The 13,260-nt window shown below is 54.5% G+C and overlaps 4 protein-coding genes across 4 annotated transcripts; 2 read left to right on the forward strand and 2 right to left on the reverse strand.

The window, feature by feature from the left end:
• Window positions 1–631: 631 nt before the first annotated feature.
• On the forward strand, window positions 632–2,815 carry INS49_015481 (uncharacterized protein; the record flags this gene model as incomplete). The annotated part of the gene is made up of 9 exons (XM_043176162.1): window positions 632–916; window positions 998–1,132; window positions 1,182–1,231; window positions 1,286–1,327; window positions 1,378–1,510; window positions 1,591–2,021; window positions 2,075–2,370; window positions 2,431–2,487; window positions 2,544–2,815. 9 exons carry the CDS (start codon window positions 632–634, stop codon window positions 2,813–2,815), a joined length of 1,701 nt encoding a protein of 566 aa, XP_043019617.1.
• A 1,278-nt stretch (window positions 2,816–4,093) lies between these two features.
• Window positions 4,094–5,239, reverse strand: INS49_015482 (uncharacterized protein; the record flags this gene model as incomplete). The annotated part of the gene is made up of 2 exons (XM_043176163.1): window positions 4,094–4,164; window positions 4,261–5,239. 2 exons carry the CDS (start codon window positions 5,237–5,239, stop codon window positions 4,094–4,096), a joined length of 1,050 nt encoding a protein of 349 aa, XP_043019618.1.
• Window positions 5,240–5,901: 662 nt separating this feature from the next.
• Window positions 5,902–8,678, forward strand: INS49_015483 (uncharacterized protein; the record flags this gene model as incomplete). The annotated part of the gene is made up of 2 exons (XM_043176164.1): window positions 5,902–6,190; window positions 6,391–8,678. 2 exons carry the CDS (start codon window positions 5,902–5,904, stop codon window positions 8,676–8,678), a joined length of 2,577 nt encoding a protein of 858 aa, XP_043019619.1.
• Window positions 8,679–9,964: 1,286 nt separating this feature from the next.
• INS49_015484 (uncharacterized protein) lies at window positions 9,965–12,862 on the reverse strand (the record flags this gene model as incomplete). Its single annotated transcript, XM_043176165.1, has 1 exon — window positions 9,965–12,862. The coding sequence occupies one exon, from the start codon at window positions 12,860–12,862 to the stop codon at window positions 9,965–9,967; it is 2,898 nt and encodes a 965-aa protein (XP_043019620.1).
• Window positions 12,863–13,260: the final 398 nt, after the last annotated feature.

Raw genomic sequence — 13,260 nt, forward strand, 5'->3', positions numbered from 1 at the left:
ACGTGGTACAGAGAAGTGAATGGTTTGGTTCGCTTTGGGATCGCCTCGCACAAGCGCAGAACAGGCGCAGGTGTGGGGCACGCCTTGCTTGCCTTCTAACCCCCACATTCTTCCGCATCCTGCTCAGCCCGGAGCCTTTTTATCGACGTTATTTATCGACCTGAATTGATCGAATTAACTCGGCTCCCTCACTCACTCCCAGCGTCACATTGCCTCCTGCGGTTACCAGATCCTTGGTGCCACCGCCCATCCCATCCATACCCATGTCCTTGCTCTCATCTCACCCCGTGCCGCTTCTCCTCCCCTTGGGACCTAAAACTTAGGTAAACCCTACTACTTACTTACTTGCTTCTGGACTTGATCTTCTTCCTCTTCCCGACCCGACTCGACTGGAACCGCCTCCTTCTCATCGCTCATCCTCGTAGATGACCCTATTACTATTCTCTTTCCCTCCACATACGCCAGACCAAACGTCCTCTCTGGCCCGGCCCGTCTGGACTCGGTCTGACTCGCCCCAGTCCATCTCCTCGGACGTTGTCAACAGCAGCGGGCGCGCTCATATCCTTAGGACACGCCAGCTCCTGCCCCGCGTATCATTCTAGCCCCGATCCCGCTTACTCAACGGACCGCCATGTCGGGAAAGCTATCGGACCGGGACTCGCCCCGAGGGGTGTCTCCCGTCGGCAAGAGCCACGTCGACCGGACCAACGTCGACGTCGAGGCTGCGGCGCCCCGAGGTTTCGCCCAGTGGTTCGGAGGGCCCAAGACCACCGTCGGCCCTCGCATCGGGCCCGTTCTGGACAGCATCACCATCGCCGCCGAGGACTCCGATGACAGCGCGAGCGCCATCTTGCACAGGCAGAAGGAGGCTGAGCAGGGCGCTGATATCCAGTATCGAAGCTGTAGTTGGCAGATGGTATGGCCCTCTCCCCGAATCGCCGAAACCTCCTGGCGCACAATTCCCGGGTGTCCTGGCTGGTGCTAATCGTGACTTTAGACTGCCGCCCTGCTCTTCTCCGAGTATATATGTCTGGTCAGTATCCCCAACCTCCCGCGCAGCCATGGTGCTGCTCTTGTGGCCCCCTATCTGAGCAACAGTCTCAAGTGGCGCAGGGCCGCGTTCTGTATTGGCGTGCACAAACCGCGAAACACCGGAGCTCTTGCTGACCGAGCCCCCGCAGGCTATCATGAGCTTCCCTTGGTCATATAGCATATTGGGACTTTTCCCTGGGTGAGTCGACTTTTTCTGCAGCCACATACCCTGCCATTGCTGACTTGTGCACAGCCTGCTTCTCACCGTGGTGGTGTCTATGCTTGTGCTCTATACGTAAGTTGCTCGATCACGCGGCCCAATCTGGTCTCTAACAACGACTGCAGTTCTCTGATCCTGTGGGAATTTTGTCTCCGTCATCCCGAGGTTCGTGATGTTTGCGACATAGGTCAGATGATCTTCTGGAATCAGAAGTGGGCATGGTGGTTCACGGCCGTCATGTTCCTGCTGAACAATACTGTATGTCTGCTGTTTCATGCCCTACCGACTCTTTTCAGGCTTGGTGAGGGGAATCTCCGACCAAAACTAACTCCCGCTAGTTCATCCAAGGGCTCCACGTCCTGGTCGGCGCAAAGTATCTCAACACCATGACGGCCGCCGATGACAACGTCGCCTGCCGAACCGTCAGCTATTCGGTCATCATGCTCATCATCTGCTGGATTTGTTCTCTGCCCCGAACGTTCGAGGCGCTCTCGAAGCTCGGCGCCGCTTCCGCGGGGTTCACGTTCATCTCGGTGCTGCTAGCCACCATCTTCGCCGGAGTCGAGAAGCACCCAGCCGGCTACGATCCCCGGCCCACCTACACCACAGCCGCGGGCAAGGACGCTGTCGGAGGTGACCCACTCTGGACTGCATTGCCTGTTGCTGGGACCACTTTCGTCGCTGGCATGAGCGCGTTCCTTAACATTAGCTATACTTTCATCGGCCAGATCACTCTGCCTAGCTTCATTGCTGAGATGAAGGAACCAAGGTATGGACAGCTATGGCATTGTGTCTTTTCCACTGGCTGACACGCGATTGTAGGGATTTCCCCAAGGCGCTTTGGGCCTGCACCATTGCCGAGATCATTGTCTTCGGCCTGGTCGGATCCATCATCTACGTCTACACGGGCAACCAGTACATGACTGCACCCGCATTCGGCTCTCTTGAGGACGTCTACAAGAAGGTCTCCTTCTCCTTCATGATCCCAACTCTGATCTTCCTTGGAGTACTCTACGCGTCGGTGTCAGCTCGATTTGTGTTCTTCCGCATCTTCCAGAACTCCCGCCACAAGAGCGAGCACACCCTCATCGGTTGGGGAACGTGGGCCTTGATCCTTCGTGAGTCTACCTGAGCCCCATGCGATATTAATACACCTCTGATGCTAACTGTACATGTAGTGATCACCTGGATCGTCGCATTCATCATCTCTCAGATCATCCCCTTCTTCTCCGACCGTAAGCTACGCCATATAATCAACGCAGATGAAATCCTACTGACAAACAAACTCCAGTTCTCTCCCTCATGTCTGCCCTGTTCGACAGCTTCTTCGGCTTCATATTCTGGGGCGTCGCCTACTTCCGCATGCGCAAGGTCGACGGCAGCCTGGCGCTCATGAAGCAGCGCGGAATCTGGGGCTACGCCGAAGCAGGCTTGAACATCCTCATTATCCTCACAGGCATTCTTTTCCTCGGACCTGGCACGTACGCCAGTGTTGAGAGCATTTTGCTGGACTTTGATCCCTCGTCAGGCGGTGTCTTTAGCTGTGCCAGCAATGGACTATGAGCGATCCCAGCGTCAAACAGATTTGGTATTTGTCGAACAGCCCAGTTTGTACCAAGCATATTTTGGAGATATTAGTAATGGAGGACGGGACAGGATAATCAGATACCCTTTTTGTACTTGTTCTGGACATATTCTTTGCGGAAAGGTCGGCTTCGGAGACTGAGTTAAGCAACTTCGGCTGTTCTGTTGGCGGAATGTTCAGGACCAATCCAGAAATATGAGGCTATGAGCACTTGGAGGTCAACTGAATCACCAAAAGAGACTGGTGAAACGAGGCTACACACATGCCAGTCAGCGCTTCTCGCGAAGACCGACTTGGTTCACGGACGCAAGAGAAAAGAGAAAGCATTCAGCACCATATGCAAACACCTCTGTGCTGGTCATTGAACATCGCACCGTCCAAATCTTCCCTCCTCCAGACAGTCCCTGGAGGGCATCTTCGCTTCACAAGCTTATATTACATCAGATGCTCAAACACCAGACGATGACAGGTGCGTCATCCTCCAAGCTCTCCTTTCCTCAACACCATATCACGACCGTTTAGATAAGTGAATGCGTGTGAAGGTGACTTTGGTTGAAATGGTACATGGAGGGCGGCGGACCCAACGAAGCAAGCACATCTGTCTCGGACATCGCTAGGGGGGCACAGGACATGCTAGCAGAAGGTCTGACTGAGCCTCTGCCGAAACCAGCATTTGGACGTCCTGCCAAATATGGGCAGGAGTTGGAAAGAAGGTTTCCTAGCCATTGTGATTGCACAGCGATTTATGACAGCATACCCGTTTTATGACTGTTTACATGACTCACATTGTGACTCAGTATATGACTGACATATGAGTAATTCTGGGCTGTTACAAAGTTATAAAAGAGGAGAGCTTTCCCCTCTTAATGGTCACATAGAAGAATGCAACTCATCTGTTTCCTCTCGACGACGATTTTTTGCCGATGTATCAAAATGTAGGTCAACGCGTATCGACACGTGGCTTAGCGTGGCCTCAGGGCAAGGTGTGAGACTCTTCAGCTATCGCCTCAGAAACAACAGAGCAAAAGACACTTCCAAACCTTTCAAAGGCATTACAGACGGCCGTTGAGAGACTTTCCAGCACCTTGTTTGCCTATAACCCCATCTCAACAGCTCCCTCCCAGATGATAACTCTGGTAGCCGTGATGAACAGCACAGTTCTTGTGTACGTTAAACCCCGTGTATCCCTCTAAGGCCTCCCAGAACGCCATTCCCGGTCTAGTTTACCGTTGTCACCATCACTTGCCCATAACCGATCACAGATGCTCAGCGATCTCGTCAAACCACACGCCGACCTTCTCGGCCACCGTCTCACTGTCTTTTATTGCTTGTATCCAAGTTAGCACACTGGTCCACACTTCGTTTGATTGTCCCAGGGAACAGGCGACGTAGAAGGCCGCCGAGAAAGGAGAGCAAGACTTACTGGTACAAAAGTCATGAGGCAAGTTTCCCTCGTCGATCTGGATCCTCGTGCGGGCCCTCTTGTGTTTCGGTGCGTCTTCCCGCGAGGCGTGCTCCTCCCGCTTGACGATGAACTCGTCTCGGTACTTGTTCGCAACCCAGTGATCCTTCTTCCCGAAAAAGATATAGAACTTCGGCACATCAGTGTTATGCGCAACGGCCTCGTCGCCAATCTCCCACAGCTCCTCCGCCCACGCCTCCTCGGAGATGACAGCCATCTCGTCCATGCCCAGGTAGAGCGCCTGGTGGACGCCATCGCGGCTGGTCAGGAACCGCGTCGTGACCGCGGCGGCGTGCGGGTCCATGCCCAGCACGCGCGACGTCACGAAGCGCAGCAGCGCCGCGGGCAGCAGCGACAGGAACCCCCTCGCGACGATCGGCGCGTACCGGCCCACCAGCGGCGTGCGGCGCATCAGGTCCAGCTGCACGCCCTTGGGCGACTTGGCCAGGTGCGCGACGGTGGCGAAGAGCAGGACCCCCGAGCGCAGGTTCAGGCCCGGCATCGCCGAGGGGTCGTGCATGTGCCGGTGGAAGAGCTCCAGCGCCAGGTACGTGCCCAGCGAGTGGCCGACGAGCACGACGTCGTCGAAGGGCTCGCCCGCGCGGGGGCGGCCGGCGGGCACGGCGTTGGCGGCGGCGAGGTGCTTCGCGCACGACTGCAGCTGGTGCTCCACGTTGTGCGGCGGGTTGTCGCCCGTGTTGAAGGGCCGGTCGTGGTCCGCGTCGTCGAAGCCCGCGAGGTTGCGGCCGTAGACGTGGAAGGCCACCTTGTGCTTCCTCTTGGCCTCGATGGCGTCCAGGTGGCCGCGCAGCTGCCGCAGGAAGGGCTCGTAGTAGTCGATCAGGCCCGGGTTGCCCGTGAGGAAGTAGACGAGGCACTCCCGGGTGTTGGCCCCGTCCTGGCTCGCGTGGGGGGACGGAAATGAGAGCTCCATGGCCATTTTGAGGAACGGGTGCTCCTATGATCCACAGATTGGGTGACACAGCTTCCTGGTTGTTCTTGGGATTTCTGGTTGGTGGTTGTTGTGGACGAGGATGAGATGTGTGAGCTCGGCTGGAGGTTGGAGAACAGATAAGTACTAACAAGGGTTGAACCCCCTGATTGGCCTTACCTGTTTGGGAGGAGTCAACTATTCCATACTAACATGGTGGACAGGCCCCTACGAACCTGCAAAATTCTGGAGACACCTCTGCACTCTTTGTAACTCTCTCGAAGCAATAGAGAGGAATAGAAGAGAATAAGTGAAGATGTGAGGGAATCTGCCGGAATGCCACGGAAACCCGGTGAATTTTGTTAGTTGTCAGTGTTGACGAGGATCTGACTCGGCACTTTCTCCCACGCCTGAACACAGGGAGGGTGGACCTCGCCAGCTAATCCTCGTCAGGGACTAGCCCCCACCGTAAAGCCGGCCAGCAGCTTGTAAGTGAACGGTCTTGCACGGAGGGGACAAATCAAAACAACACACAAAACTCGATACAAGAGTTGAGCTGCCAGATTTTTTTTCTGTTTTATTTCAATGGCAATCGACACACACACACACACAACATACACACCCGCTCGACAGACACACACAAACACACACAACTGTCACTGTCATCCAAGATGGACCCTCGCGGAAAATACCAACTTGACCTATGCGGTTCTCCAACTGCAACCTTGCTTGTGTCCGATGGAGTTGTGCTTGAAAACAATCCATTCTACCCCAGGCTCGAGATCGAGATCCAGCAAGAAGATGCCCAGCGTCTAGCTCAAGGCATGTCCAGGAGGATATTCACCAGTCACACGGAGTTGCGAGCTATCCTCGACAGACATGAGGAAACTATCCAAAAGCGATGGATCAAGAAGACCAACGCACAGCGTCAAGCCATGCTCCTCAAGGTTTGGCCTAAAAGTAAGTACCTTCTAATGTCATCCTCAGTCATCTCTCGGTCTACATCTCCTACATCCAATGGCTGTCTAACGGCGTGCCCAAAAGCCGTTTGTTGGATGCATTTTGTAGGGAAAGCTTAAAGGAGTTGGCATATAAATCAGCCCGTTCTGGAACAAATTTCTTAGTTGGTATCTGGTTGGCTGACTCTGAGTACCGCAAAGTGGCTCTAGAACGCCATGCAGACTTCGCTGCCCTCAAGACCCTTTGCCGACAGAGACGCAATGACAGATGGGACAAGGCCAGGCATAGAGACCCCTTCATGTGGCCATACATCAACCAGGAAGACCTCTCCAAGCCCAAGGCCTTGCTGCTGCTCCTGAACGCCCGCGGCCGTCACAACCCCTGCGACTTTGCCGCCGCCGATGGTGAGGCACTCCGGCTTGGCAAAACCTCAAATGCCATCGTTCCCATCTGCATCAAGTCAAATACCCTGATCTTGATTGGAGCTACCATAATCCCGAATGGAGCTACCATGATCCTGAATGGAGCAACTGGACCGGACGAATACGGCAGATTGTTGGCATGGCAAAAACATCCTCACGTCTTCGACTGGTTGAGAAGTGGAAAACAGTTTCAGCCGCAGGAGGGGTTCATGATCCTGGAGGCACAGGAGGGACTCTTGTCCTTCTTAGTGGACTGCTGCAAGAACATATTACATGACATTTCGGAAGACGCTACCGTCAGCGACAAATACCAGATCAAAGAAGAGCCGCAGCTCAAGAGCGAGGCCGAAACAACAGGTTTCGACTCTCTCGCTGTCATGATGGCTGAGGAACCCTACCGCGTCCCAGCACACCTTGATCTCGAACGCATGGAGGTTCTACTTGCTGCCAGAGCTTCAGCTGCCGAGGATCATCTCTGGGCACTCCGCGAGGACCCGGGCTACTTCACAGAGACTCTCTGGGATATCTCGGAACATCGAGTGGAAATGTTCAAGGACGAATCGCGCAGAGCCCATCCAGCGCTCGACAGGGAGAACAGGAGCATCTTCTGGGCCCGCGTTGTCGGTGAAGTGCTCTTCAATGCGTACTATGAACTTGAGATATTCTCAGAGCTTCATAGGCAGGCGCAGGAGTTGCGGATGGCACAATTGAAGCATGCCGACGCCATATCACCGACAGAAGACCTCCCCACAGACTACCTCCGCGCCATATTCAAGTTCCGCCACTTCTTGGACAGAGCAAGTATGATGCCTATAAGTCAACTTCGGGATTACATCAAGGTTTCTCCATCTTTCCGGAAAATTCACTATTTTACAACAACGGGTGACGCCATGTCATCTGAGGGGTGGGTAAAGGAGAGGCCAGTCAAGAAGACCAAGTTTGAGAGTGAGCTGCTCCACCTGTTGAAGGCTTTGTGGGAAGAAGGAGGTCAAATGTACAGTACCATGAGAATGTCAGTCGTAATGGATGAATTGGAGCGTCTCCTAGATTCGGACCCAAAAGCAAAGGATCTCGTCTCTCAGTGCGTCGCTGGCGTTATAGGCGACCTCTCCATCCTCTCACAGTGCTTCAAGCAACTCGAGAGCTACCAGCCGTGGGCCAGGGGCTTCGATGAAGCCATGCCGGGCTATATGGACGGGATCATGAAGGATGTTGAAGCCAAGAGGCAGCCGTGGAACGCTTCAGCTTCAGTGGAGCTCCGCGCATTGAGAGACCAAACAAACATGAGCCAAGCGCTCAGAACTGGTGATATCTCTGGTGGAAGGCTTGCGTACCCCATCGACAAGCGACGTACTAGGGAGAACGTTAGGGTTTTGCGGCAATCCGAGGCAAGCCTGGACACATTCTGGGCCTTCGTTGACCGGCTGTACCATTATGCAGCCGGGACACCAAATGACTCCGCTGTCTCGAGGATGCTGTCACAGAAGCGGACAATGCAGCGCACTCCAGAATGGGTGGAACCCATCAAGGAGCCCAAGAAGGCGGAAACTTCATCGGCCACTGACCAGGATGTCAAGGCTTTGCACAAGCCCTTGTCTGCGCTGTCATTTGGTCCCACCCCCAGCAAATCCGATGTCGCCAACGAGAACCTGACGAAGACTAAGGTGAAGACCAAGGGTACCGCCAATGCACCACCAGCCGCTGCAGCAGATGATCCCCCTGAGGACCCAACCGCGTCCGACTCGCAACCGACCATCCCTGTTGATACGCGAGCCCTCAAGGTCTTCCGCACCATCTTCCATAACCCCTCATCTGCGACGGCACAGGGCGAGATCCCTTGGCAAGACTTCCTGCATGCCATGGCATCTATCGGCTTCGCTGCCGAGAAGCTATATGGCTCGGCTTGGCAGTTCCGCCCTGTGTCGCTGGATGTCGACCGAAATATCCAGTTTCACGAACCACATCCGCGGGGCAAGGTGCCCTTCCTGATTGCGCGACGAATGGGCAGGAGATTGAGCAGGGCCTATGGCTGGAATCTGGAGATGTTCACCTTGAAGGGGAAGTGATTGTGGCATAGGAACCATGGGTGGATGTGGCTACTTATCCAGGTAACTTATCCGGGCAGCTTCTCCGGGTTGTGGCATTCGGGGCTGTGTTGGTGTGCTATACACAGGCACACTGTGGTATTCCCGGGGTGTAGGATAGGTCCTTGATTTTGTATCATAAAAGACTCTCTATGTGGACATCGTTCTTGAGGACCAAGTTGTTTGTGAAAGTGATTCTAAGGTTTGTGCGGCGGGCAGTGAGCTTGACTTGAAACTGCTCACTGAAAGAACGACGAACTAGTTCTGGGTAGTTCCTCTGAAAGGAGCGTCGTCGTGGAATTGACTTCGTCCCATATTTGAGCCATTTGCCTCACAAAATCTCTCGCTGTATGTGGCTCACCATAGAATCTTCGTCATGTCCCAGATATTTGTGCTAATCACCATCTCCTCACATCACGTTACAGAGGCTGGCAGCAGCTCCCCCGACACCGCCAACAGCACTGGCTCCTGCGACAGACTTGCACAGAGAAGAGCAGGCACCCTTCTCCAACGCCTTTCTGAAAGTGAGTTCTATTCCACTTCCAGTGGATTTATACGTCGTCCTGTCCAACACCTTCTCTAAGTCATGCAGTTTGCTCCCCACGAACTCCAAGATGCAGGCCATGCTTTGATCTGCAAGGCTTTTTCCAATGTCAGAAGTCAGAAGGATAATTTGAAAATCCAGACTCTGGAAACAGGACTGCTGACCTCGGTCGTGGAGGACTGAGCTCACGAGGCACTTTCGGTTAGGGCATGTGTATTATGTAGGGTGGAGGGGACGCAAGCAAGACCTCTGTTTTGTCCTTTGGGTTGAGTGGGAACACAATCTGATCTTAGGAAATGCAGAAGCTTTGGAGGAATTCCGAATTCTAACTTGACCATCTATTCTGTAATACTGCGTTCTAAAGAGCAACTGGAATTAAACCAACTGTACTTTCCAACTAAAGCGAAAGTCTCCCAAGTTTCTACTCCTCTGTATCTCAACATCAATAGTACGTGCAAAACTGCGCGGAAAAATTGCATAACACGCTGATCCGGAATCAGTAAAAACTCAGAGATATCGTCTGCAACTTGCTGTGTTCTAGAAACTGCAGATCAAAGATCCTAGAGTATCCCGTGAGGACATCCGGATATGCCCCGAGATACTTGAAGTATCAACCATGATTTATCGAGTCCAGGAAGTCAGAAAAGACATGTAGAGTATGCCAAAAAAAAAAAAAAGCCTTCCAGTCATCCCTCGGACGTTGGTGTGCGAATTGTTGTAGAACTTAGCCCTGCGCGGAGGGCACCGGCTTCGTCCCGTCGTACAAGTAACCTCCTGTACCGGGTGGTGCTGGTTCCAAGGTTGGTGTCAAGGATTGCGTGCCATTGTGCGCGCCATTGTGCATGCCTTGGTTCGTGCTGGATGGTGTCGGCCTCACTGCATCAGTCGGCAGCGAGGGGACGCCGGTAACGCGGTCACCACCGCGCCGATATGGAAACGACGTGAACCTGGAAGACCACTCTTCTGGTGGGGGGCCAATCGCAAGGAGGTTCGCCAGGCTATCCATGTCTGAAGAATCAGTTTCGTTGACCTCCATCTTGTTCAAGGTGTCCCAAGCAAGCCAAGGGATAATGTGCCAGAAGTTGAAGGTAGCTCCCACGACATCAAAAGCAGCCTGGGCAGGAGAGACAGGCGGTGCAGGGTTGCTCATGCGCTCGTACGGCGGGGAAGCAGCACTTGCGATAATCTCGGAGGCGGCGTTGATGGCGTCAGATCTCGAACCACTGTTGGCCGACATAGCAGCACCAACGGCAGCGGCAGTGGCGCCCAGGGCATCTGTGGGAACACCTGCGGCTGAGAGAGCCGGCGCGAGTGATGAACCAGAGGCACCATCCCAAGCCGCACCAGCGGCCAAGCCCGAGGGGGAGGCAGCGTTCGAGATGACATTGATCGCGTCAATGACAGGGTCGGACCCGGAGGCCGCGGCTGCTTGGATCGCTTCGGTCACGGCCGCGGCAGTGGCGTCCGCAGCAGACGCAGGAACACCAGCGGCGCCGAGAGACGCTGCGAGACCTGGGCCGGTAGCACCTTTAACTGCGGCTTTGGCTGCCTCAGCACCAGCCATGCCTGCAGAGGTGACAGAGCTTGAGATGACTCCTAGAGCAGCATTGTAGGCGGGCCTTCCAATCCAGCCTTTGCCTGCTGTATTGACAGAGTGAGAGACAGCTTCCGCGGTGGATGAGACGGCCTCGGCGGGGACGCCGGCCTTCAGCAGGGAATCAGCTATCTCTCCGATGCTCGATCCGGGAGTTGACGCCACCTGCGCGGCCGCTTGGACACCCCACGAATTGAGCGCCGAAGGATTCGCGAAGGACCTGCCGGCAGCAGCATTGACCGCAGACTCAACCCCAACAGGTTCGTTGGCCATTGCAGCCTCTGCCGCAGCCATGTCGGCCTTGAAGTTGTTGATGATCTCGGCTGCCTGCTCGCCCGTGTTACCGTTTCGGCACAAATCATCGTACCACTCGTCGACGGACTCGGCCACCTCGCTTTCTGGGGTACCCCCTCCAGGCCGACCTGGAGCCCCAGGACGACCTGGGGGGCTGAAGTTGAAGTGCGGAATCATATCCATCTTGAAGGTCGTCAGGGCCCGCATCACCGAGGTATACACCTTGCTACTCTTCGCAACTGTGCTGAGCGTGTGGAAAAAGGTGCCCAACCATCGAACGAGACCAGCGCTGGGGATTCCGGCACCCAAGCCAATGCTGAGGCCCAGTGCCAGGTGCTTCTTGTGCTTATCGTCGGGCCCGAGAGCATCGACCACGGCGGTTAGGTGGGGATCAAGCTCTTCCGTAGGGAGTCCATTGGCATCAGTTAAGCTTGTTTTCGATGATGCTCCCGGGCTCGTTTTTGAGTCCGTGTTTGGTGTTAAAGATAAAGCCGGGCTCGTCTCGGGTTCTGCTAAGCTTGGTTTTGATGGCGAAGTGATCCTCGTCTCGGGTTCTGCTGAGCTGGGGTTTGATGGTGAAGTTATACTTGTCTCGGGTGCTGCTGTGCTTGATTTGGACGATGAGGCTGTACCAGTCTCGGATGCCTTGTTGGTCCTAGACGACGACGAGTCCTTGAGGCCGAGCGAAGTGGAACCGGATGAGCTAATGGTGCCAGAAGATCTTGTGACGCTAGACGAGTGGGTGCTACGGACATCAGAAGAACTGGTAGTGCTGGGCAAGCTGGTGATGCCGGATGGCACCATGGTACCAGAGTGGGTGGTGCCGGGTGAGGTTATAGTGCTCGAGGGGCTGGTAACGATAGGCGAGCTGGTAGTGTCGGTACTTGAACGGGACGGCGAGTCTGTAGGTTGTGCCGCGGATGATGTAGGGCCAGGTATATGAAACAGACTGAACGAGTGGGTGGCGCTAGGCGAGATTGTAGTGCTCGGGGAGCTGTTGACAATGGGCGAGCTGGTAACGACAGGCAAGCTGGTGGCAACGGCACTTGAATGGGACGACGAGACCATATAGTGGGCCTCAGATGAGGTGGAGCCAGGTATATGAGACGAGCTGGACCAGTCGGTGGTTGTTGCACTCGAATGTGATGTCGGGACAGGGGTCAAAGAGGAGGTACGAGGTGTAGAATAAGGCGACGGTCCTGACGAGGGTGTTATCAGGTACGGTGAGGAGGTAAAGGGGACCGAGAAGACTGGGTGAGAAGAAACCACTGTCGCGGTCTCCACAGTACGCGTCTCTTTGGGCCACGGCACATCGTGGCTCGTTTCTTCGGTGGGCGGCACATCGGGGCTCGTCCAGTTTTCAGGATCATCTGAGGGAAACGGGGCCGGAAGTAATGTCGTCGACGGATCCTCTGAAGGCTGTTGTGGGTCTTCAAGAGAATCGGTTTGGCCGATATGCGGCACATGACCACCGATAGTAACATAGCAATGTGGGATGCGGCGGCCTTTGGACTCACATTCCACGTCGAAGTCGGGGTCCAGTTCCGGAAGAGCTGGGATGATGACAGCGTGCTCCTTGCCCGTGACGTGACACTCAGGACGGAAGGGAGGAAACATGTTGAAGGCACAGCCTGCTTGGATCTGCTCTTGAGTCAGGCCGCCTAGTTGGGCAACCACCGGGTCTGCGAAGACAGGGACAGACCCGTCAGGGGTGAAAAGAAGTCTCTTGGCCATCCTGGCGATGTGTAAATGCAGTCAAGAAGGTTGGGTGCATTCGTGGTCGGACGGAAAATTAGAGAGAGGTAAGGATTAAGAAACAATTGTACATTGTGCAAGCAGAGGACCCATAACATATATGAAGACATTATTTCTTGCAATTCATTCTATTCTGCTCAATTTTCTTTTTCAGTGAGTTGCACTATCCACCAAGATGAACTAAAGTCTTTTTCACCCCAATACTATCCTCCCGCTATTGTCTTTGACATAGTGCTTGATGGTGTCAAGCTAGTTGACTAGAAATAGCTTCGACCTGGATATCTTGATGGCCTGACAGCGCGGACACGAATGGGCACGGCCTGGCGCTAAGACTTTTGCTGCAAAATGGTAGCTTCTGACACAATACTGGTATAGAA

This window comes from Diaporthe citri (genome assembly GCF_014595645.1).
Source record: "Diaporthe citri strain NFHF-8-4 chromosome Unknown scaffold_9, whole genome shotgun sequence".
In the NCBI taxonomy this organism is placed as follows: Eukaryota; Fungi; Ascomycota; class Sordariomycetes; order Diaporthales; family Diaporthaceae; genus Diaporthe; species Diaporthe citri.